Genomic DNA, 23836 nt, shown 5'->3' with positions numbered 1-23836 from the left:
TTTCTTTACTGAAAGTGATAATGAACACCTTCACAAACTCAATTACATTTGAACATAGACCTGAAGGAAATAAAGGCATTCCTCATGTGAATATTTCTGGGAAAAAATGACCTACACAAAAGGAATATCCAGCACAATGTCCATAAGGATGAGTGGAGCTTAGAATGCTTGATGAGAAGGTAGCATGCTTATGTATGTGGAATAGTATGCCCACCCAACTTCTCATGTCTTTTTGTCTCTCCTCCCATCAAGTCTACAAATAGTGTGTCTCACATCAATTCGCTCAAAACTCAAGGTGACACTTTTCTATATGAATACTCTAAGATAAACATAATTCAGTGATTAAAGGGTGGCATTATATGAATGAAGTTCATACTGCATATCAAATATTTAAAAAATCTTCACAGAATCATCTTTTATTAATCAGTCATATGAAGTTTTTGGTACAGTTTCTTTCATTCCCTTTTTCATCCTTGCCTCTCTCCCTCTCTCCTTTCCTCCCTCCCTCCTTTCCTTTCTTCCCTTCTTTCTACCTTCCTTTCTCCATCTGTATGTTATATGTTTCCCTGACAAGCGTGCACATGTGTCTGCTAGTTCACGAGCCTGTGTACCTGCATGTGGAGGTCAGAGGTAGATGATTTGGGTTCCCAGATTTGATAGATGAAATCAAGTTCTGCCTTATTCCTTTGTGACAAGACTTCTTACTGTCTGAAACTGGAGCTGGGCTGGCTGGCAGCAAGCCCAGCAGTCTTTCTGTCTGCACTACAATGCTGGGGTTATAGGTGTCCATATTAATTGCAGTTTTATTATTTAAAATTAAAGTGCAGGATCAAGTAATTGTTGATATAATGTCAGACAAAATGCATTGTTTACCTTCCATTTGTGAACTGAGTAGTTCCATTGTTGCTTCTAGTTGCAAACTTGTTTTTTCAAATCAACCCACAATACTTTATTAGGATTTATGGGAAAGACATAAAATGTTATTAAAGAAGAGACCATCTTAAAGAGGAAGTATAATGAATGATATTCACATATTTTATGAAGAGAAATGTCATAATATTAATATTATTGATAAAGCTACACAGGATTAGACAATTCAATCTTTGAATTGTACTCAGTTTGGATTCTGGTCATTGTCTTATTCCTTGATGTTTGCAAAGTGGTGTTGGAGCAACAATTTAAAATCTTTGTGTGGCCATTTTCTCCAACAATAGCATATTCTCATTACTACTCCTATTTTAGGGTTATTAGAAAAATGTGTTGAAGAATATATAAATGATTTCATGCAGAGCTTGAACCAACAGAATCACCAAGGCAGATGCTTCTCTTTTTCTTAACTATTTCCACTTACTTGTAGATGGAAAACTGATGTTGAGTCTTTACCTAGAAACTTGGTTTTCTGGAAGCTCATATTATTAGCATGAAGCAATGTCTTCAAGATAGTAGGGACTCGAGACTATTGATAATGTTAATGGAGTCGCTAGGGAGTTTTGAAAGAAACTGCTGGCCATTCCACCTTCATTAAACACTCTGACTTGTAAAATAGTTATTCCAGTCCTATTGACATGCTACATAAGAACTTACAACTGAGTTATGTTTGAAAAGTATATTTCCATAGTAAATTGTTAGACATAGAGGGTGTATTTGCTATAAGAGAAGAATAAGCATAATGAGATTCATATCTTCTTGATAGGGCTAGAAAATGGTTTTGGACATGTGCATCTGTTAGACAAAACAGTTAGAGAATGCTTTGCACCTTGTTTTGGTTCAATATACTGTGAATTATATCACACCTCACTTTGCATTTCAGTTAAGAACAAAACAAATCTGATTATCTACTTATTCCTATCTAGCATCTAGACTGAGACATCAGTTTCAGATACACGCATGCTTCATTGACGGGAAATGTGTGGGTCAGTGTGCGTATGACTGTGTGTGACTTGTTCTCTGTGTGTTTGTGTGTGTAAGGAAGGGCAATGGTCAGGTAAGATGGAACATAGTAGGCTTCTGAATTAAAAGCGTGGCTCTATGGCACTTATTGGCACTTATTTTTCTTGCACCTTCAAAATAAATGTATCTGTCAGCTTGGGTCTGCTTGGGAACTCAGCCACGTGGGAGCGACCTCTCAGAATGAATAGTTCAGGCTATCAGACCCAAGAAGAAAGGCAAGGAAGGGCTAAGTCCTGAGGGAATAAAGGTTCTGAGCAGACTCTCTAGGAGGCCCTCCAGGCTGCTGCTTCCAGGAAATTAGAAAAGCCAGTGAAGGAAGATGAGGCGTGACTCACCTTATGATAGTGCCCCCAAGGGTTAGATCTCATTGCAGTCATGAGGTGATTTTGAGCAATACTGCAACCAAGTAACTGGAGGACAAACTTTGAATGCCATGGCAATGCTTAATTCCTGAATGACAGAGAAGTTTGAAGCACATTTCATTCCTTTTCGGACTTGACAACTGGAATTGGAAGAACCAGGGAATGGACCTTCAAAAGTATCAAGAATCCTTTATGTTAAGTATTGAGTTTAAATAGTATTCTTCCTTTTTTTTTTCTTTTTCTTCCTCTTCCTCCTCCTCTTCCTTTCTGAGGCAGGGGTTTGCTCCTCTGTCTGCCTTATCTGGTAGAGATTCTTAGTCCAGATTGTCAGTGAACTTGCTTGCTCCTTCAGCCTCGTTCAGACTCTACTTGAGGGCTAAATTACAGGCATGTGCCCTAATGCTCTAGTTTTTTCTTTATTGTGAATTTTAAAAGAAAATGTTATGTTGGACTCTAATGCTTTTCATCTGTATTTATTCTCAGAATGAGTCAGCAGAAGATTATTAAAGATGACTTATGATAGCATTTCTTTGTCTTATTTTTGTTAGTATTGTCATTATAATCTAAAAAAATTAAAATTTGAACCTTTCCTAAACTGTTTCACAGTTTTTGTTCTTGCTTTTCTTCCTCCCTTCCTCCCTTCCTCCCTCCCTCCCTCTTTCTTTCTTTCTTTCTTTCTTTCTTTCTTTCTTTCTTTCTTTCTTTTTTCTTCTCTCTCTTTATCTCTTTGTCCCTCTCTCTCTCTTTGTGTGTGAAGAGTTGCTGTAAAAAGTACTATATACAATTTTAAAAGGAATGCTTGGCCTCTATTATCTATGTTCAACTTCTCTGTTTCTCTTTGAAACATTTTTTCCCTAAAAGTCAGATGGTGAGATTACTGTTATGTTTTGAAAGACGGTATTGGACAACATATCAATTTTGCCTTGTCTTTCGTTTTTAGAAACAAATGTGTATGTGTTCCTAAAAGTAAATTCAATAAAAAATGCATTTAGGTGGGGTTTTTTTGTTGTTATTTTTATGTATGAGACGACCAGTGCAGGCACCACCTGAATGCCAATATTGCATGAATGTTGAATAATGCTACTCCAGAATCCCAATTGCGTCTTAATATTATGCAGTTTTCAATCTTCACGAACCTTAAAGGTAACATTGCATGGAAACAGCTCCTGCAGCTTTTCATCTGCTTTCTTATACACCAAATGTGGCTGTGATTAAGTACTCGCAAAGAGTCACATAATGAAAAAAATTTACATACATATGAAATAAGCATGCTGGTTTTCCAGCACAGAGCACAGTGTAGCATCTGTTTCTTTGTGTCACATTTTTTTTTAAAGAAGCAAGATACCAAATAGTGATCCCGAAGCATAGATTTCTTCATGAACATATTTTCCATTCAATATTGTTTCACTTACTTGTAAAGTGCTGCAGTGTTTGTTGAAAAGGACTGCATAGATCTCTACAAACTTTATATTAATCTCAGGAGACCCTGTGTAGACTGGGAAAATATTAAATTGCTTTTAATTATATTTTTTGTTGAGGAATTTTAAAGAGTGGTTTAACTTTTATGGAGTGCCTTTAAAAAAAGATATTTCTTGTTTCAATAATACTATGTTCACTCATCACACTATAGTGCTTCATAAATAGAACAATAATACGTTGGTAAGCGATATGTTCATTATGAGAATTTGTGTGTGCATATATACAATGTTTAATCAACTACAAAATTAAGAATGGTTCCATCTTGGTAAGCATCAAGAGGAAGATAAATATTCAGAAAAGTGTAATACTATTTCTGTACTTTGGACAGTTTCCTCAAGAGGTTCAATAAGAGGAATTTTATGAATCAGAGATTGTCAGTTTTCATATCCAGGTTCTGGTTGTATAAATTATGAGCAGATTCAAACTATGAGATACAAATTATGAGAGAATAGTACCATGGGAGGTGTGTCAGTAAAGAGGAAGATTTGGGGTTGGCAAGCTGCCCTACAATGCCCATAAGGCCGATTTGTAAGTGCTGTCTTTTAATCAGTGGTGATTGTCACGAGACAGTCATGTATTGAAGAGCTTACTGGGAGTGACTGAAGGCTTCAGCAACAATTTCTATCCTTCCTGCCTGAAGAGCATCATTTCACAGGTTTCTTCAAGGGTTCTGATTTCCATAGCAAAGCTAAGAAAGAGATAACTATGAAAGTATGGGTTGCTTGCCACAGGATGAGGGGTGACTCATGGCAACACTGGTGCAGATCTGAAGGCAAGATAATGAATGTTCTTGTCTTAATAATTCCAAACCTTTAGGGAACTTAGAGAAGATGCCAAATATGACAGAGATGCACTGATTTGCTTAACCTCATGATACATGTTATAGTTTATTCAAAATTTTTATACTGATGCAATAAAAATATGCTCATGTCCCAGAGGTATAAGAAATGGTAAGCATGTTAGATTAAATATTTCTAACAATGAGCACCTCTTAGGATATCCTTTGTTCAATGGGGAAGTCTAGATTTTCTTTATGTTGAAGCTGGTATAAAAATATCAATAATGCATATGCATAAGTAATGCCGGTTGCAACCATATGTCCAACTTTAGCAGAAATAATCAATAGAACAGTCAGAATGAAAAAATATTGAACAAGATAATTGAAACAGTATGAATTAAAATGCTTTATTATTTTTAATGGAAAAAAAGTGACAAAGAGATCAAGAAGTCCACTTATGGTTATGAGAAAAGAAATGTATGTAATGAAAGTGAAGATTCACAGGGCAGAGCTCCCAGGCTCACTGGGAAGCCTCTTATAACAAAGTTTCTTTCAATCCTTTGATCAAGAAGCCCACCCACTTCTAAGTCCTTTGTATCTCCATTTACTCTCCTTCTCTCTCCCATCTCTCTCTTTCACCAAATTTTGCTTATTGAATTTTATCCACTAAATGCCACTGACGCTGGTAGTATTGTTTTGTTTGGTGCACCTGTGTAGACTCTGTGCTATGTTGATATTTTGCCTGTTAGACCATCAGTCTAGAACCCTATCTCACCCCTTCATAAACCTAATTCCTACTCAGCCATTCTAATTTGACATGGTTCTCACTTTTCCGGCTCATTTTGTGGGCTTACTGTTGGAAACATTTGCAGGTCTTCCTCCCTTGTGCACCCAGTGATGTGATTAACAGTGACAGGAGTCTATAGGTTTCTGACTTTCTCTAGTCTGGTCCATGTACATTACCTGTAAACAGTAAGATGAGAGAGGCAGTGAATTGAGGGAATTGATGGAGGAGGATGCTTCTTCCTTCCTTGCCTGCAAATGTGAACTTTAGTTTCCCCGAAGTTTCTAATATGGCCTGAAAAGTATAGTTCAACCTGAGCCATGATGGTTATCAGTTCTAGAGAATCTCCAAATCCAGGTAACCAGGTTGCAGTCATAATAGTTCCTGCTAGTGGTCATTATGAAGTCTACCATTTTTTGACCATTGAGGAAGGGTATCTGGTTTTTAAGGGTAGGCTTGTGCTTGCCAACATCTTAGACTTTTACCCTGTCTCCATTTTCTTACTGTAGCGGAGTGAGAATTCCATGAGCTCACCAGCAGCCTTTGGTCTGATGTTGGACATCTGGCTATCCTCGTTAAATGTTAACCATTGTTATTGCCAAGACTACAGCATTCCTAGGTTTCCCCAGAAGTTAAAATGAATTTAAATAATCAGTGATTTGGTGGGAACAGTTACATGTTATCTTGTTGCAATTTCTTAATTTGGTCATTGAAATATTATGACTAAATAAAAAATTGTGTTGGTGCTTAAAAGATATTAGTGAAACTATTTCCAGTCTACACAAACACAGACAACAATGGCACGAATATTCTTCACCAGAGAAATATATAGTATGACTGCTGTTTAGAACGAAGAGCCACATGGTTCCAACAGGAAATGAAGCCTTTCAGTCTTTACATTGAAGCAAAGACCTCTGCTCAAACTGAGATAGAGAAAGCCCAGCAAAAGCAAACGCAGAGGGTCGCATTTTGCCGGGACTTGGTACCCCAGAGGCTAAGCCCGTATCAACTCATCCTTTGTAGACAGAAAACAAGCAATGTAATCTTCTTGCTTATAAAACATTACTGAACAAGCAAAAACAAATAAACAGCAGAACTGTATCTTATGTAAATAACGTGTTTTCTGTCTTCTCAGACAGCTCAGCTCTCTCAAGCCAGCGGAGTAATTTCCCAACTTCCTTTTGGACCAGCTCTTACCAGTCCCCACCTGCACCCTGTTTGGGGGGAGTTCATCCTGACTTCCAAGTCACTGCACCCCATGGCACCTTTACAACAGCAGACCCCAACTCTTGGCCAGGACATGGTCTGCATCAGACTGGCCCTGCCCCACCCCCTACTGCGTCCGAGTCCTGGCACTATCCTCTGGCATCTCAGGTGAGCCCGTCCTACAGCCACATGCATGACATGTACATGCGGCATCACCATCCTCACGCCCACATGCACCACCGCCACCACCATCACCACCACCACCCAGCTGCTGGTTCTGCCCTGGATCCCGCGTATGGGCCCCTGCTAATGCCATCAGTGCGTACTGCCAGGATTCCTGCTCCCCAGTGTGACATCACAAAGACAGATCCGACTACAGTCACCACTGCTACCTCAGCATGGGCCGGAGCCTTTCATGGGACAGTGGACATCATGCCAAGTGTGAGCTTTGATGCAGGTGAGCGAACGGATTTTCTCCTTTCTAGAAAAAGAAGGAAAAGTTAAGACAAAGGTTTTGGAAAATAGTTTTTGCAAAGTTTTCTCTTGAAGCTAACATGCTTGGAGAACAGAGGCATTTTGCAATAATTCCTGCATTCCTGTGGAAAATAGAATGACTAGCTCATGAAAGCTCTTCTAAGAAAGGTCTCAGCATGTTTCTCGCATTTCCTATGTGGAGAGTCTGTTACTTTGAACGAGATTTCTCCTACCTTATGTTTACAAATAGCTCAACCCTTCTTTAAATCTCCCATGACTCTGCACTCTGTACCATGTGTTCTGCCCGCCAGATTTCAGAGGTAGTGGTATGCTTCAGTTATGCACTGTGAAACAGATTGTATTTTGGAATGTGGTCTACAGTTCAGACTTAAATAAATAGGGACCATATTTTAGAGTAGACTTTTTTCTTTCCTCTCTTCCTTCCTTGCTCTTTGTTTTCTTTCTCCTTTCTTCCTGTTGTTATTCTCTCTGATTTAAGTAACACATGACTTCAGTGAGTACTATAAATTTATATTCAAAATGCTTAGAAATAGTAATGAAAATATTTCTTTATAGAACACTTGTCTCTGGAGTTCACTAGTCTTGAAGATCATGGGTTTTAGCTTTCTCTTTGTCATTGTCCTGTCCTCCTCAACTCTTTTTCATTTCCTGCTGAGTCTATGGTGAGGATTGCGTTTTCTTTCCTGGTCAAGAGTGTTCTATGGTGCTAAGCATTGCAGGCCACCCCTTGTCACAGAAGAAAGACATTTGTGCTTTTCAGTGTCTAGAGAAAGATATTGTTGGATATTCAACATAGTTGTGGCCACATTGAGCTGTGTGTCAGTTGGAAGCTTGCTCTGTTTCATGTCTTTGGCCTCTGTGGGGTCACACTAACAGTGCTCCTAACAGGCGGGGGTGACTCTTCCTTCTGTATATTTTGTCAATAAAGAGAAAATGGGCATGATTTCTTGTTGGTTTCTGTTTCTAATTCTCTGTTTACTTTTGTTTATTTTTGTACTTGTGAAGTTGGAATTAGTCTGGCGCACACATTTTTCCCCCTCAGAATTGTAGATTGAAAAAGTCTCATCAAGATGAAAAGCCATGCTTTGGGCTTTTAGAAGCAGACAAGAGAAAGGTTTTGTTCACTAGGATATCTTGAGAGGATCACTTTTGGTTTATTAACCCATGATTTAATTTCATTTATTAATCATTTACTGTATGCTATTAGTATGTTTTCTTTATATATGTATGCCGATATATTAGCACATTTATATATTAGAGATTGTATTTATATCCTTATGTAATATATATATCACATATATCACATATATCATATATATGATAGCTTTCTCATGCCGCTATGTAGTGTTTTAAAATTCCCAAACTGATCTTTGTATTTGATCCAAGAGAATTTTGAGCTAAAAGCTCTGTGGTTCCCTATACAATCAGAGTAACAGTGCTGTAAGCAAGCAGAGTGATAAATGATGTTGCAATTATGAGTAGTTTGGAAGGGAGTTGTCCTTATTGGATGTACAAAAGGATTCTCATGGTCAGTGTGAGCTTAGTAATTTGATAGTAAAGACGATCCATCCCTAGTCTATGTTTTCACATAACTGACAAAACAAAGCAACTCAACAAAGTAAGATAAAAAATTGGCATATTCATTTGAGGTGTCTCATTAGAACACCTTCCACAAATGGACTTTTCATTTTCTCAAGCTGTATCAACACCAGGAGAAATCTGGATTTCAGAGAATCTTCCCATAGTCATCTCTATCACATTTCAGAGTGCCATGACAGTAAAAAGAATTGATTTTTGCTTGTAGTTTCCTCTGAAAAGAATGACTTAAGGTACAACATGGCCTTTTTTACCCTGAAATGAGCAGCAGAAGGAGGAGCCAGCACCTCTGGCCTAAGCCAAGGATGATAGATGCTAAGTCATCTATAACCATTTTCTATTACAAAATTCAGACATAATATCAAATGCCACATTCAGATTCAATCTGGAAAAGCATGATAGGGATCAATTTTTACAGGAAACAGCCTTTGAGTCCGTTTTTGGGCTAATGTTCTAGGGGATCATATCTTTGGTGTGAGAAAAATCCTTGAGTCCAAGGGATTGGCTTTTATATTTATACATTTTACATTACAATTCTTGGCTGTGGCTTGCCTCTGGGAAAATGGACATGACACTGGATAATGTGTCTTTGTTTAGTTGAAGCTAGTTCTCAAAGAAAATTGTTCCTGAGAGAGTCTTGAGGCAACAAGAAGAAAATGGAGGCAACAATCATGAAGGGAAAGGATCTGGGTGGTATGCCCATTTATGATGTGGGACCAATAAGAGGGTAGTAACCACCCTTCTTCTGTTCAGATTGATTCAGATAACAGATGCTTTCATGTAAAATTCAAAAGCACGAACGAATTGTGTAGCTGGGTAAGGTAGGGGAATATCCCTTTCTGAAATTCATGGCACAGTGACCTGACTGTGTAGGCAGCACCCTACAGTGGCTCTTCTTAGGTCAGTGTTGAGAGACCAATGAACAGCCAAGCTAAGAATGATATCACTCAGGTGAGGCAGTCAGAACTGTCTTCCAAATACAGGTATCTGAGCCAACAAAACAGAGACAGTTTTCATGTTTCATTTCAGGGCAAATAAACTAATTCAATTATTTCAAAGAGAATGTTTTGGTAAAGGCCATAGAAGTTTCTTCCACAAGGGCAGGGACTTGGTGTTGCCATCACAAAAGCCCATAGGCAGAATGACTTCTGAACATCAGAGAATTGATCATCATACTTTTGAGACTGCTGAAACCAAGGCCAAGGTATTGGCCATATCCAAGTCACAGGAAAGCTGCTTTCTTGACCATCTTTTGGTATACTGTCACTTCATGGTAGGATCAAGTTAGCCTTGTAGCAATTTCTATATGGCATCAATCCCATTCACAAGGGAGCTTCTCTCTTGATGTAATGAATATGTCTCCTAATCCTATTATTTTGGAGATTTGGATTTCAGTACATTAATCTGAAGAGAACATAAACATCCATCTATTTTTAGTGAAATGATAATTATAGCTGCAATTTTATTTTGCAGAATGCAGAGAAATTAAGGGACTCTAAGGAGGAGAATTGAATTTGGTATAATATTTAGTAACAAAGAAATTTTAAAGCATTATATATGGCATAATTGAAGGTTGATACCACTTCTACTTTTAGGCACCAATAGTAACATTTTTGCTTTTCTGGGTCTTCTGCCCTTTTTACTATTTGGCTCTACTTTAGTGGCACTCAGTCAACCATAGAGAAAATCTAAGGGAGGATGTCATCACTCAGAATTTTCTGGAAATTTGGGTATCTCCAATTTGTTAAAGGGTATTTTCTCTGTAAGTTAGTTGGATAGCCTGAATTTGGAGACAGATTGCCAACTTTTCTAACTCATTTTGTTCTACAAAATAAAACAAGATGGGCATTGAGCAAGGTTCCTGAGCTTTCTCATCTATAAAACACATAGCATTCTTTTGGGGGTGAAACAGGTCAAAGCAATTACAAAGCAATCACAAGGGTGCTAGCACTCATAATTTCTATTTATGGAAAACCAAACTTGCTTTATTTAACTTTAAAAGTTATTACTTCATTATAATTTGGGATAACAAATGATCCATTTTAATGTATATGATTCAGAGGTTATCATTTATTCACCGTCTTGTGTAATAATCCTTAATATCTAATTCTAGAACATTCTGTCACCTCAGTAAGAAACTAATTGTTTGTTAGAGTTTACTGTCTTATGTCCTACTACTTTCCATTCTTGTTCATTTACTTGATGCCTCTACAGATTTACCCTTTCTGTTCACTGAAGAGAACAGAATTCTACCATATGTATAAATAGAGGTTTCTCTGTCCCACCCTGTCTTGCAGCCACTTCTAAACAATTACTCAGAGGCTTAATATTAATTACTAACTAGCTCTTATAACTTAAATTGGACCATTTTTATTAATTCACATTTTACCATAAGGCTCTTGGATTTGCCTGTGGTCTAGCCTGTTGTTTCCCCATTGGCTGACTGCATCTCTTCTGACTCTGCCCTTTTTTCTCCCTGTATTCAGTTTGGCTTTCCTGCCTAGCTTTATTCTGCCTTGTTATAGACCAAAGCAGCTTCTTTATTAACCAATGAGGAATATATATAATCACAGTGTACAGAAGGATCATTCCACAGCAAATGGGTGTCTTCTCTCACTTAACCTGATGGTTTTCAAGTGCCATCAATGTTATATGAGCAATAGAACTCCATTCTTTTCAGAAGTTGATCTTATTTTGTTGCATGACAATGTCATGTTTTTAATTTGCCCACTCATTAGTTAGTGGATATTGATGTGCTCTTATATTTGATTTAATATGATTCATACTGCTGTGAGATACCAGGTACAAATTTGTATAAATATGTTTTTAAATATCTTGAGTATACTTGTGATATTGAGAGAACCTTGCTTAAAATTTTTATGTGCTTCCGTATTTGTGGAGCTTAAAAATAATTTACTATATTTGAAATAATTTTTGTTTCAAACTATTTTTTAGCTTTTAAACTGACCATAACAGACTATAATAGAGGCTGAGGTTGGTAGGTGAAAATTTTCCATAAGAATGAAATGAGATGGCCCATATTTCCTGAAAGGATACACAATTTAAAGTTCTCAGTACTAGAGTTGTTCATATCCTTAATGTTTGTGCTGCTGTTACACTTGGCTTACCCTCGGCCCACTGTTCTCTCTGTTGAACAGGTTTTACATAGCGCATGCTGATATAATCACAAGTCACCTGTATCTGCCCTCCTTAGAAAACTCACCACAGTTACTCACAGACTGTTATTGTGAATCTTACATCAGTCTTTTCCCTTTTTATTGGCAATATAAAAACTGTGTTCCTCAAATCATGGGGAACAGTACTTCCATGGTGTAGGAGTGTCTTCTTTCTATGTGTTACTTTCATTGATTAAATAAAGAGATTGCCTTGGCCTTTTGATAGGACAGCAGTTTAGATAGGCAGAGTAGACAGAACAGAATGCTGGAAGAAAGGAGGCAGAGTCAGAGGGCCGCCCACAATGAAACTGCCAGGTCAGACATGCTGAATCTTTCCCGGTAAGCCACAACCTCGTCCATGACATACAGATGATTAGAAATGGGTTAAAATCAAGATGTGAAAGCTATCCAAAAAGAGGCTAGAACTATTGGGCTAGGCAGTGTTTAAATGAAACAGTTTCCATGTAATTATTTCAGGTAAAGCTAGCCGGGTGGCGGGAAGCGGCCCATCGCTCCTTTTACAACACTTCCAAATTGTAGGTTTGTCTGAAAGGAAGAACTATGGTCAAATGAACTTTTTGACATAGACTATTTTGTAATTCTCTTAGCGATCACTATTAATGTCAACATTAGTAAAGCTTTTATTTATTCTTCATTAAGTGTTAAGTTTTTTTTGGAGGCAGATAGTTTCGTTTCACACCTTGTTTTCCCCCTCCCTTTTTTTGAGGACCACACAGTGTTTTAAGCATACTTTTCTGAGAATGTACTTTGAAAATTTCACTTAATTTAACTTTTTTTCTCATATGAAACGTCACCCTTTTCAATTTGCATGAATAATGATCAATTTACATTAAGATGTTAAGATAGGCTAGGAATAGTAGGGAGGCTGAAGATAATATGAAGAAAGATAATATGAAGAGAGGATAAGAGGATGAACTTCAAGCAAACTCAGAGTATTGCACTGGGTTTCTCTATGTAAAGGGGAGTTAAACATAGGAGTGTACAGCTGTTTGCATTGTATTTATTATCAGACGTACATGGAATGACTCTGGGAAATACTAATCTGCTCACCTTCCAGTGGTCACAATGATTTTCACCATCCAGTGATATACTGACATTCTAATGTCCAATTTTCATAATTATGGTAAGATGTATGATCTTGAAATCCCTAGTCGTTCTATGTTAACTTTTTATGTAAAGCTTTGCTAATGAGGCATCTTTACTGAAATCCAAAGCCAACTCCATTTGTAGCTTTCATGTCTTTCTCTACATTTGAACTTACCACAGCTAAAAGGAGTTTTGCTTTGGGATTTAGCTTCTCTCTAAACACAAGCTGTTCCTGGCTTCAGTTTGTCTTCATCTGTAGAACCACAGATTTATTTTTCTTACAAGACCTCATGTTATTTCCGCTACAAGTTTGTTATGATTTTGTTTTTTCTGTGATGAATGTCATAATACCTTGTGTGTGTGTGTGTGTATGTGTGTGTTGTGAAGGTGATCTAAAATTAAAATTCCAAGTAAAATAAGACAACATTCTGTCCTACATCATATGTTCTTAGAATCTGTTATGTATGAAAAGTAATGTAAACATTATTATGACTTCTTAAAAATACATCTAAAGACCATTAGATATAAATTGATCTTAATTAATGCTAAGTATTTGGATTTAGTGAATCTTTAGATGAACCTTCCCCAAACTATAATGAGCTAAAATTTGGTTCATCTCTCAGTAACCAAGATATGTTCAGATTTTAAATCAATATTATGTGTTTTAAGGCAGAAGGTATTTTTTTCAGATAAGCAAATTATTCTAGATATTAGAGCCACAGATTACTTGTGAAATAAAGGCTGGAAAGTTTCCAACAAACACAAAAAACTACATTTGTATGATGCCATCAGGATCTTAACATAAACTGGATTATTTCCAAAGGAGGCTTTCTTGAAGCCAGTAGGATGGGGTCATTTTGGTAAAAGCCACTTGCCTGAGTCTGATGATCTGAGACTGACCCCACAACCAACATGGTGGAATACCAGACCAACTCCTCCAAGGCTGTTTACCTCTTTTGGTCTCCGGGGGCACTGCATCCACATATACAAACTCATAGGCAATTATGCATGTATACACATAAAAATACATCCGTCAGATGCATGTCTTTAATCCCAACATGGATGTCTGTGAGTTTGAAACTAGCTTCATCTATTCAGGTCATTCAGGGCACAAAAGAAGCCCATCTCAAAGATACATTAGTTAAAAAAGAAAAAGCAAAAGAAAGAAAAAGACCTGGAAATAGTTTATTTGAGAACATAAATTTTCACATGGATAGGTATTGAGTACCACTGGAAAATAGTAGGCAAATATCTTCATCTATCTATTTATTTCTCTTTATAGGCACTAAAGATGATAAAACATACAAACACGGTCACATTAGTTTTCTGAAATGCTTATGAAATTTGTTGACAAAATTCCGATTTAAGATAAATTTTGTAATCCGTACATCTTATGAAAGTGGATCTTATCCACAAATGACAAAATGTCTTTTAATGTGATTCAGGTTGAAATTATTGTTGCTCTAAATTGTAATATTCTGGAACTAGGAGAAGAGCTCAATAAGAGATTATGTGTTGAGTGTGTGTGTAAAACCCTAAGTTTAATACTAAGGTCATACTGATCCTCCAATGTTTCTCTAAATTGCTACTTAGTGTATAGTTTTCCCTTTAAATAGACTAAACTGTGTCCCTGACTAGGATTATTGTAGTTGGTACTACAAGGTTGCATTGTAGTGAAATGGATCCTAGCATATCACTGTTTTTATAAAAGACAGCGAACAGATACCAAGGATGGAAATAGTTTATAAAAACAAATGAGGAAACTTCTGTCTATTGAAAAAATTGGGAAATCGGGTTGCATTTTTTCCCCATCCATTCTGTACATTTGGCATCTGTAGACATATCCTGAAACCTACACTTGCTTGTTGGCAACTAGTAGTCATGTGCTAGCTGACCTAAGCTACAAAGACTGGATAACTCTTTCCCAAGTGATTTGCTAGTTAATCCGAGCCACAGCAAAATAGTAACTGTAATGCAGTTATAAATTGGCTAATTATATCTAGTAACTTCTCATGGACTGAGCAACTGCTGGGATCTCAATTGCTCAAGTGTGTGAGAGACATTCCTGGAATACACCAACCACCTCATAAAACCCAACTTAATAAACTCTCATATATATATGTGTGTGTGTGTACATATATATGTGTATACAGATGTACATATTATATACACACACATATAAACAGTGTTCTTTGAAAATGTTAACTTCATGTTCATTGATCCATTTTCCTTCTTAACATTAATTTTGTTATTGAGTTTCAAAACTCATTCACCTTAAGGGTTGCTATATAAATTACATAGCATCTCTTGCTTCTGAAACAAAGCTTCTCAAAACTACAAGCAAGGTCATATTTTGACCTTTTTATTATAAAAATTTGCTTGCTTAAATAATTGTACACATCTATAGAGTACATTGTGATATTTTTGACAGGCAAGCAACAGGCACTAATCAATAATGAAATTAGCATATCTAATTCTGTATATTTAGAAACTCTTTTTTTGTAAGTAGTTGTTTTACCTAGCTATGGCTTGCAGTTTGGGAAAATTTCCAAATCATTATGGTTTCTATGGAGAAATTATTCCTTCATCAAAAGGAAGCTGTGTAGGTAAAAAAAACGAAGCTAAAACCCAAACCAAACCAACCAAGCAAGCAAACAACCAAATTACCAAAAAACAAAACAAACAAACAAGCAAAAATCAAAACAAAAAAACAAAAACAAAACCAGATAATTCTTGCATGAGTTTCAGTGGAAAATAAGCATGTCCTGAAATGTGTTTCATGGGTCAGGGATTTTGGGCATCAGCAAATAATCCTTTCACTATTGGTCTGCTCTTTGAAAAGCTCACATTGGAAAACATCTAAAGGAATAGCTCAGATGAAGAAATGTGTTTCAGAATTCATTCTTTGGCAATTTTCATCAGCTTTCAAGTAGGCTACAAAGATTTTGGAAAAGAATTCTCTGTGGCCTGAGGAATTTACAGCTATCTTTACTCCCTTTCAGGCTGCCGTACTTTCCTCTTCTTGTTCTATTTATCAACAATATAAAGTTTCACAAACAGTTGTCTGTGGCCAATATGTTCTGAATTCCTTGGTGAAAAGATGACATGCTGAAAAAAAGTCTTGCGAAGGACTGATGAGAGGCAAAATGTGCCATTCTTTTTCCTTGTGGAAAACAACCTGATATGTGGGAGATTCGAGCTCATTTTTTTGAAACCACAGGCATGCGTTCTAAAGCTTATTTCATGCTGACTTTGCTTGCGCTGTATCAAGTGGCACCTACCATCTTCGGTATTACTGAAGCCCTATTTACATTCACTAGGATTGAATAGATTCTTCTGGAACATGCCAGAGAGCAAGTTTGCATCCAGGTCACAAAGCAACAGAAAACTCCACTAATGGCCCAATAGGAACTGATGCATTCAGTGCATTCCATTGCTGAGTCTCTAGTAATACATTTTTTGTCAGTGGAGAGATTGATGACTTAAACCAAATTCATATTAAAATATACTTGTATTTAAACAGTTTTAAAGTCATTTTTAAATTTTTGACTCTTAAAAACAATTCATATTCCTAGATAGAAGTGTTCTCTTTTGGAGGAGTGGGACTTCAAGCAATGGCCTCAGATTAGCCCTTTTTCTGGTTGGATGATCTATTTTTTGAATCGTAAAGCTGTCATGGCATAGCCTAGAAATCCCTTTAAAGATGCATATTTGGCTGCATGTGCATGTGTTATCCAACAGATGTCTGGATAGTTAGAATCTCTTGAGAGCATTATAATGTGTGGTTTTTGTTACAATAAGTGATCCAAATGTTTCCCCCCTTTGGTCTTGTTTTTCTCAGTTCTGGGAGAAAGTCTGTAGTTTGGAGAGAATTTACAGAAGAATATATTTCACTCATTCTTTCTTCTTTTGTTAATTTTCACCCCTATGTTTAAGACGTCCTCATATCTGCTTTTGAAATGTGTTTCCTGAGTTGATAAACAATGTCTATATTCCATATCATGCTTCAAATCCCAAGATCTTATCACGCAGGCAGTGCTCAGTCACACTGATAGTCAAGCTTAGAATGAGTATATGCCCATTATTAGAAAAAGGAAACTACCAAGCATGGTATAATTTACATTTGTCACAAGTTCAGTTTTTCAGAGATTCTCTCGCATTTGCAAGGGTTTCTGCCAGATTTCCATCCCGGTGGACACTGGAACAGATGCCAAAGGCAAAGACTGGAGGCCCCTCTACAGCAGAGCTTGTGGTTTGGGAGAAAGGAAGGCTCTATGAGGGTAGACTGACTACTTTGGTTTGTTGTCTGGGCCTGGGAAAACAAGAGCAATGGGAAACACCTGGCAGTAAATGGCTTGTCATCCCCAGCGTTTGCCTCAGGTGTGCAGGTGTTGCCCTTCCTACCATAACATAGTAAATTATTGTCTGAGAACAACTTCGAGTTTGGTGGGTTTTACACTTCCACTCTTCTTTTGAATCTGAACTTAAAGACATTTTGACAAGTTTGGGCAGTTTTCACCTCATTGTTCCCGACAACACTGTATCTGTGGAGAGTTTAAGCAGTTTTTAGGTGTGCTTCCAGAAAAATGTCTCTATAAGGAGAAAAGTCTCCTTTTGCTAGGGAGTCTTTTATGTACATACTGGGGTATCATTCATTGTACATGTGCAATTGTTGTAATTGTGAGTTGATAAATGTTATTGAAATGTCATAAGGAATAAATGTAACATATCGGGTTCAAAAATGAGTCTTACTTTTTTACAGGTTAAACATTGTCAATGATTTATGTATTTAAGTATGAAGTTAAATCATCAAATAGATAAAAAAGACATAACACTTGAGAAAAAGTACTATAGCTAATGCACAAAAAGTACGTAGAAATCAAGGAGAACCTTAATCTTTGAAAAGCACCAAATTTGATGAAGAAAAAGGGTGAGAAATTCATAATCACATGGTGTCCATATTCATTAATAGTGAAATAAGGCAAATACAATTAGTCTTGTTGGATCTATAATAATTACTGTAATAATAGATTAAATATTTTAAAAATGTGTGTTATAATCATCTTGAGCACATTTAGGCACCACAATTAAATATGCAGCTATCACTGTCTATATATGTGGCTTCAGCAATAAAACAAATAGAATTTTCCAGAAGTTTGCCACCCCTAAAGAATTCATGCAGATAGCAAACATAGTCACGCTTATGTATATGTTTATGCACATATATGTGAATTTGTATGTATATCTCAATGTGTATGCAAGTGATGTACGTCTACAGAGGATTGTGACACTGAAGAATAATTACTGAGGCCTCCCGAGGGAATAGAGTAAAGGTATGTATGCAGCTTCCCAAGATAATGCTGCTGCTGCTGTAATAATCTGCACCACAATGTCAAGACTGGTGATTGGTAAAGACATCTCACAGATCTTAAATATACCTTCAGGGTATGAGCATGATGGTGAAAGAAACTATTACTTAGACTTTTTACTCTTTAAATCCTATCGATCATGATTTTAAAATCAGAAGTCTGAGATGGTTGAATATTAACATGGTTTGTTTTAGAAGCTGTAAAAGAAATACGATGATTAGACTTGCTCTGTTTTGCTATGCACCTGAAATCACATTACAGTTCCCCAGATGGGTAGCTCTTGCTTATATTCTCCATCTCTCCTCAAGGTTAATAGTAAGGTGCTATGTTCACATAGATCTTATTTAGAAAGTCTTAGTTTATATTAAACCTGATTACGCCAGCCTCAGGCAAACAGATGCAGTTGTATTATCATTTTCAGTGTTAATTTTATAAAGTCATAGAAATGCATAGGACTGTCTCTGGAATGTCTCTGTGGTCATTTGTCATTCTGTCAACTGGGTGAAAGTTGGGTATTTGGCACAGCATCCAACATAATGTTGTACGTATTCAAGCTTGTAATAAGTACTATTTACTTTTAGCATAGCAGAGCTGGCTGTTTATTTTATTTTTAAATGCAGGAATAAGTTGCCAGTTTGTTAATCTAATAGCAAGCATTGTTATGTAAATGACTTGTATGTAAACTCTTAATGTCTGTGAAATGAACAGTTTATACTTAAATGCTTTCTTTCTTTTTAAGGTCATAATATGTTTTACCCCCATTCTTAAGTTTTATATCTAATTTCTCTCCTCTTTTCAATAGTATGCTTTCCATTGTATAGTTATTTCTTTGATTTCTAGCAAAAACGATGACAAAAACATAGAAGCATTTTATTTAAAGAGGTGTGGTTGATGGCATTTTCAAATGTCCATGCCTCCTTAGAAGTGGGCTATGTCCATCTAGCGGTGTATGACAGGCAGTCAGAGAGATCCCAAAACCCGATCTGCAGCAGTGTAAACTTTTCACTTCGGTTTATTATAACCTCTTCCTAACAGTAGGAAAATGAGACCCTATTTAGTCCACACATTCTTTTAAGTATTTTGTTAACTCTTTGTTATTTTCATGCATTGTATTTTGACCATATTTATTTTCCTCTTCCATCGTCTTCAAGATTCATACCTCATTTAGTACCCACCCAACTTTGTGTTGTCATTTTTAAAAATCGTCCCAGCTCCTATATTCATTCCATCTTCACACTCTGAGCTGTATGGTCATCCTCTGAAGGATGACCAGAACCACCAGAGGACACACATTAAAGGAAGCTGACCATCTTCGGGCAGCTATCAGTTGCCTGTAGTTCCTCTGCTAGGGCTGGAAATCTGTGCCTACCTCCACATTCCATGCTGGATAGCCTAGCTATTCTTCAGTTATCTAGGGGTCTTGCCATTTCTCCAACTTAAAGTTTGTTTACATTTGAAAATTTTCAAGTTATTCCTTCATCCTCTACATGGGTCTTAGCTCTTAGTTCTAGGAAGTTATGCACACATCTACTTAGTCATTTGCAATCTGCCTTTGTTGTTGCCACATCGTTTCTCTTCCGCCCGATTTCAAACCTTCTCCTCCTCCCCCTTTCCTTTATGCATTCTCTATTGTTTATCAAACTTGGCAGCAAGCTCATCTTTGCATTTGTGATCCCTACAAGATGTTCATCCATGTCTTCCACTGGAGGGTGCAGAAGTTCCAATAGATTTAATAGAATCCCCTCTGAGCTAACTCCTGTGTCCTTCAAGGGAGTTTTTGGAAGCTTCAGTATATTGTCACAAAGTACCTTGGAGTTGAAAAGAAGTTGGGTCGGGGAAGACTTTAGACTTCTAATGATTGCATATATATATTCATACAGACACACACACACACAGAGACACACCCACACACGGAGTTGCTGTTCTGATTCCTATATCCGTAGTCTTTGCCAGACACCAACCTGTAAAACTGTGACCTCTTGAAGCTTAGAGTAGGATTTATTTTTCCCAGGTGTGGGGATGTTGGTCCCAGTAATCTCCTTCTAAGAGTCAGTTAGTGGTGGTACTTGGATGTTGGTGTCCTGTCCAAAGTTTGTGTTGAAATCATAATTCTTATGGCACTGGTATCAGGTGGGGCCTTTGTAAGAATAAGTGACAGAGGCTGAGTCCGTAGGAATGGGATCCATTTTCTCCTGAAGGACTTGAGAACACACACACACACACACACACACACACACACACACATATGTACACATGTGCACATACGCCCACATTAGAATACAGTGAGATGGAACTTGTAGGAACCAGAAATTAAGCTTTTATCCGACACATACTCTTCTCGTGCCTTGGTCTTAGATCTGATTCTCTAGAATGCTGTTGGTGTAACCTCTGCTGTCAGTCAGCTGCCCAGTTTGCAGCATTTGTTTTAAGATCCTGAACAGACAGACTGCCAGACTCACAGACGTTGAAATAAAAGCAAACTGCGATGCTCTACCATGACCATTTTTCTCTTGAGTTCTTAATTGCTCCATTTGTTTGCTTGGGTATGGATATTTTCTTCTTTTCTGTGGTGATCAGGTGGTGTTGGTGTTGGAACTGAAGTGAGAAAATGTGTTTCTGGGCTTTTAGTTTCTTCCAGGCTCTTTTCCTAAGTACATCTCACAATCAAACTCAGATGTCAGTAAGGCAATATTTTTGTTTCCAGGTTTACTTCTGATTTGTAATAAACAAGCAGAAAGCCATAAGTCACAAGTTTTCTATTTTTGAAAAGTTCCCACCAGGGAAGTGGATGAGTCTGGAACAATTACAGCACAAATAAGCACAGAAGGGTCCATTAGTTGATGTCACATAGCCTATTACACCAAAATGGTCTGAAGCATGACGGACTACAATGTAATTATTATGTGTTAGAGGCAAATGTCAGTTAATATAGTTGTTTAAAAGAGCCTCATCTTAGTCTTGATATCAGTTCAGAAGAATTTGGGGCATATGTGGATTTAAAGAGTTCAAAGGGGTATGTAAGAAGCTGTTTAGCCTTTTTGTGTTCTGATTTTGTGAGATGCTGTTTACTTAAGGGTTAGGTAGACTATGGCTAGTGTCCTACTGCCATTGCTTGTAACCAATACTGTTCACATGAGATGCACATATATCCTGTCATTAAGAGTAATACAATCTCTGATACATGAGAAAACCTCCTTACAGACGTGCTGCAGCCATCACTTCCCCTAGTTTCTGCATTGTTGTGTGACATTTTACTCTTTACTTTTTTAGTCTTTTGACTTTTGGATGGGGCACCACCCAGCTCCCAAATAAATCACACATAGAGGCTTATTTTTAGTTATGAATGCCTGGCCTTAGCTTGACTTGTTTCTTGCCAACTTTTCTTAACGTAAATCATCCCATTTATTTTAGGTCTTGGGTTTTTTTTCCCCTCCATTCCTATACACCTTTCCTTTCCTCTTTACTCCATGTCTGGCTATATAGCTGGGTAGCTGGGTAGTTGGCCTCTGAAGTCTTCCTCCTTTCTTTCTTGTTCCCAGATCTTTCTCCAAGCTTTCTCCTCATATTTATCCTCTCTGCTGGCTAGCACCACCTATTCCCCTCTCCTCACTATTGACTGTTAACCATAATGTGTTTTAGACAGGCACAGTAACATGGTTTTACAGAGTTAAACAAATGCAACATCAACAACATTAAAATTATATTCCCCAACACTGCATTCTAATTGAGTAAAATACATATCGTTAAAGCATGACTGAGAAGATTGAGTTGTTTCATGCAAAACACCTAGCCTAAAGCTTGGCCTACCCAAATCCTAAGAATGTTAGCTAGCCTTGTTCTCATGCTTTTTATTTTCCCTTCTACTAAAATAGTATATGGACTGAAGAATAAAGCCAAAATGGCATTGCTAACACAAAGAAAGAAAATTCTGGTGATTTCTGAAAGCCAGTGAATGTCTCAGAATGTATCGGGACCTAATTCCATATAGACTTGATTGGCATTGGAAGACCAAAGGAGTCCAAATGGAGAAAATTTGTAGCAGAGGAGAGCCTCTTCTCACAAGCTTTTGGAGAATTGTGATTTGTGTGTAGACCACACAAGGATCAAAACTAACAATTTTCTCTCTATTTTGTTGGACAAAATCTAAGTGGCTGGTTCTTAAGTGTCCTGAATCACTGCCTGTAACTGTCTTTACTAGGAAAATGGTCCTGCATTTATGGTGCAGCATGTGAGTAGGGCGTTTGTCACTCTTCTTTGCAAAATTATGCTTATTTTGAAATTTACAGAAAATGATGCCTGAAAATTAAAGCAAAGATTTGATTTATGTCTTCCCACTAAGAAGAATCTAAGCCACGAGGATCCAATAGTTGTTTAATACCTGGGAGGTTATAGATGAATTGGCAGATGGATTTAAAAAAAAAAACAAAACAAAACTATACTCTGGAGTGGCATAGAGACGTGGAATCAAACATGGAAGAGATGCATTTATAATGAGAGAATGATTCCTGCTATTCTGGTTGAAAATTTGAAGTCCATTTTAAGTAATTCCATACTTGGCTATGATAAAATGCTTGCATGATCTGAAGGAATCATATATTTTTGCACATCAAACTAGGGATTGCTTTTATTTTAAAAGGAAAAAAAGTTAGACCACTCAATGAATACAACAGTATTCATGACTTGCAGTGTTGACATTCTATAGATTGATGCAGTCTTCAGCTCTGGAAATACTGTGTAGTGTAGAAGATGAGAAGAAGTATTAATAATGAAAAAAATATTTCTGTAGTCAGCAAATTGTCAGTAAAGGTGGCTTAGATTATACAAGTCACCCCACAGAGACTATGTCAGCTTGCAAATTTTTCTACCCACAACGTTATTTGAAAATGAGTAAATCAAATGAGGGTTGTGATACATTCCTGATCTTTTTATTTTTTTTCTTCCTTCCTCTCTCTTTCTCTTTTATCCTCTCCCTCGTCTTTGTAATGGGAGTAAAAATTGTGCATTAAGTGAAATGCCAGTCATCTTAGAAAATGATAAACCATTCTTTTGAAACCCATATTGCCTTCAGTCAATACTCTAGTGCTTTCTCCTGTGTAGACTGTTCCTTGTAATTCTGATGTGCTTCTTGTGTTCCTTTTATTTATTCTGTCACGTTGTGTTAAGAATGATGTCTTAGTATCTGCATCCAGTGACAGTGTTTATAATATCTTTATATGATAAAATTCTTTGATAGTTTGAGGGACAAGAAGTATCGTTATAGCAGCAATCAAAATGTAAAACTATCCTGGATCATTGTTTTTTTTTCAGTTTCTAATATTCAATCCCAATTGATATCACCTTTAAACAAAGGGCCAGGAAAATAGCTAGAGATCCTGGCACTAATGTAACAATCGTCATTTCTTTCTATCCACATTTTGGAGGCCTCACTTCACATTTTGGTGTTATGTTCTGAATGACTAAAGAAGGTTTTGACAGTATTCACTCATCCAAATTATTTGCCTCAGATATAAAAATATAGGAAGCTGAAAGAGGTG

At 37.0% G+C, this 23836-nt stretch overlaps 1 protein-coding gene across 3 annotated transcripts in view; it reads left to right on the top strand.

Annotated features, from left to right (window-relative positions):
- Positions 1-23836, top strand: part of Vgll3 (vestigial like family member 3) — a 45085-nt gene that overhangs the window by 14684 nt on the left and 6565 nt on the right. For all 3 annotated transcript variants that reach the window (XM_048422690.3, XM_048422689.3, XM_048422691.3), the window contains exon 3: positions 6489-7016. In XM_048422690.3, coding sequence (XP_048278647.3) covers positions 6489-7016 — 528 coding nt within the window. The remainder of the gene's footprint in view (positions 1-6488; positions 7017-23836) is intronic.

The sequence above is a fragment of the Myodes glareolus genome, chromosome 2 (assembly GCF_982192425.1).
Source record: "Myodes glareolus chromosome 2, mMyoGla1.1, whole genome shotgun sequence".
NCBI classification, from domain to species: Eukaryota; Metazoa; Chordata; class Mammalia; order Rodentia; family Cricetidae; genus Myodes; species Myodes glareolus.
Note: the sequence above shows the minus strand (reverse complement) of the source record. Positions and strands in the feature narration are given on the sequence as shown.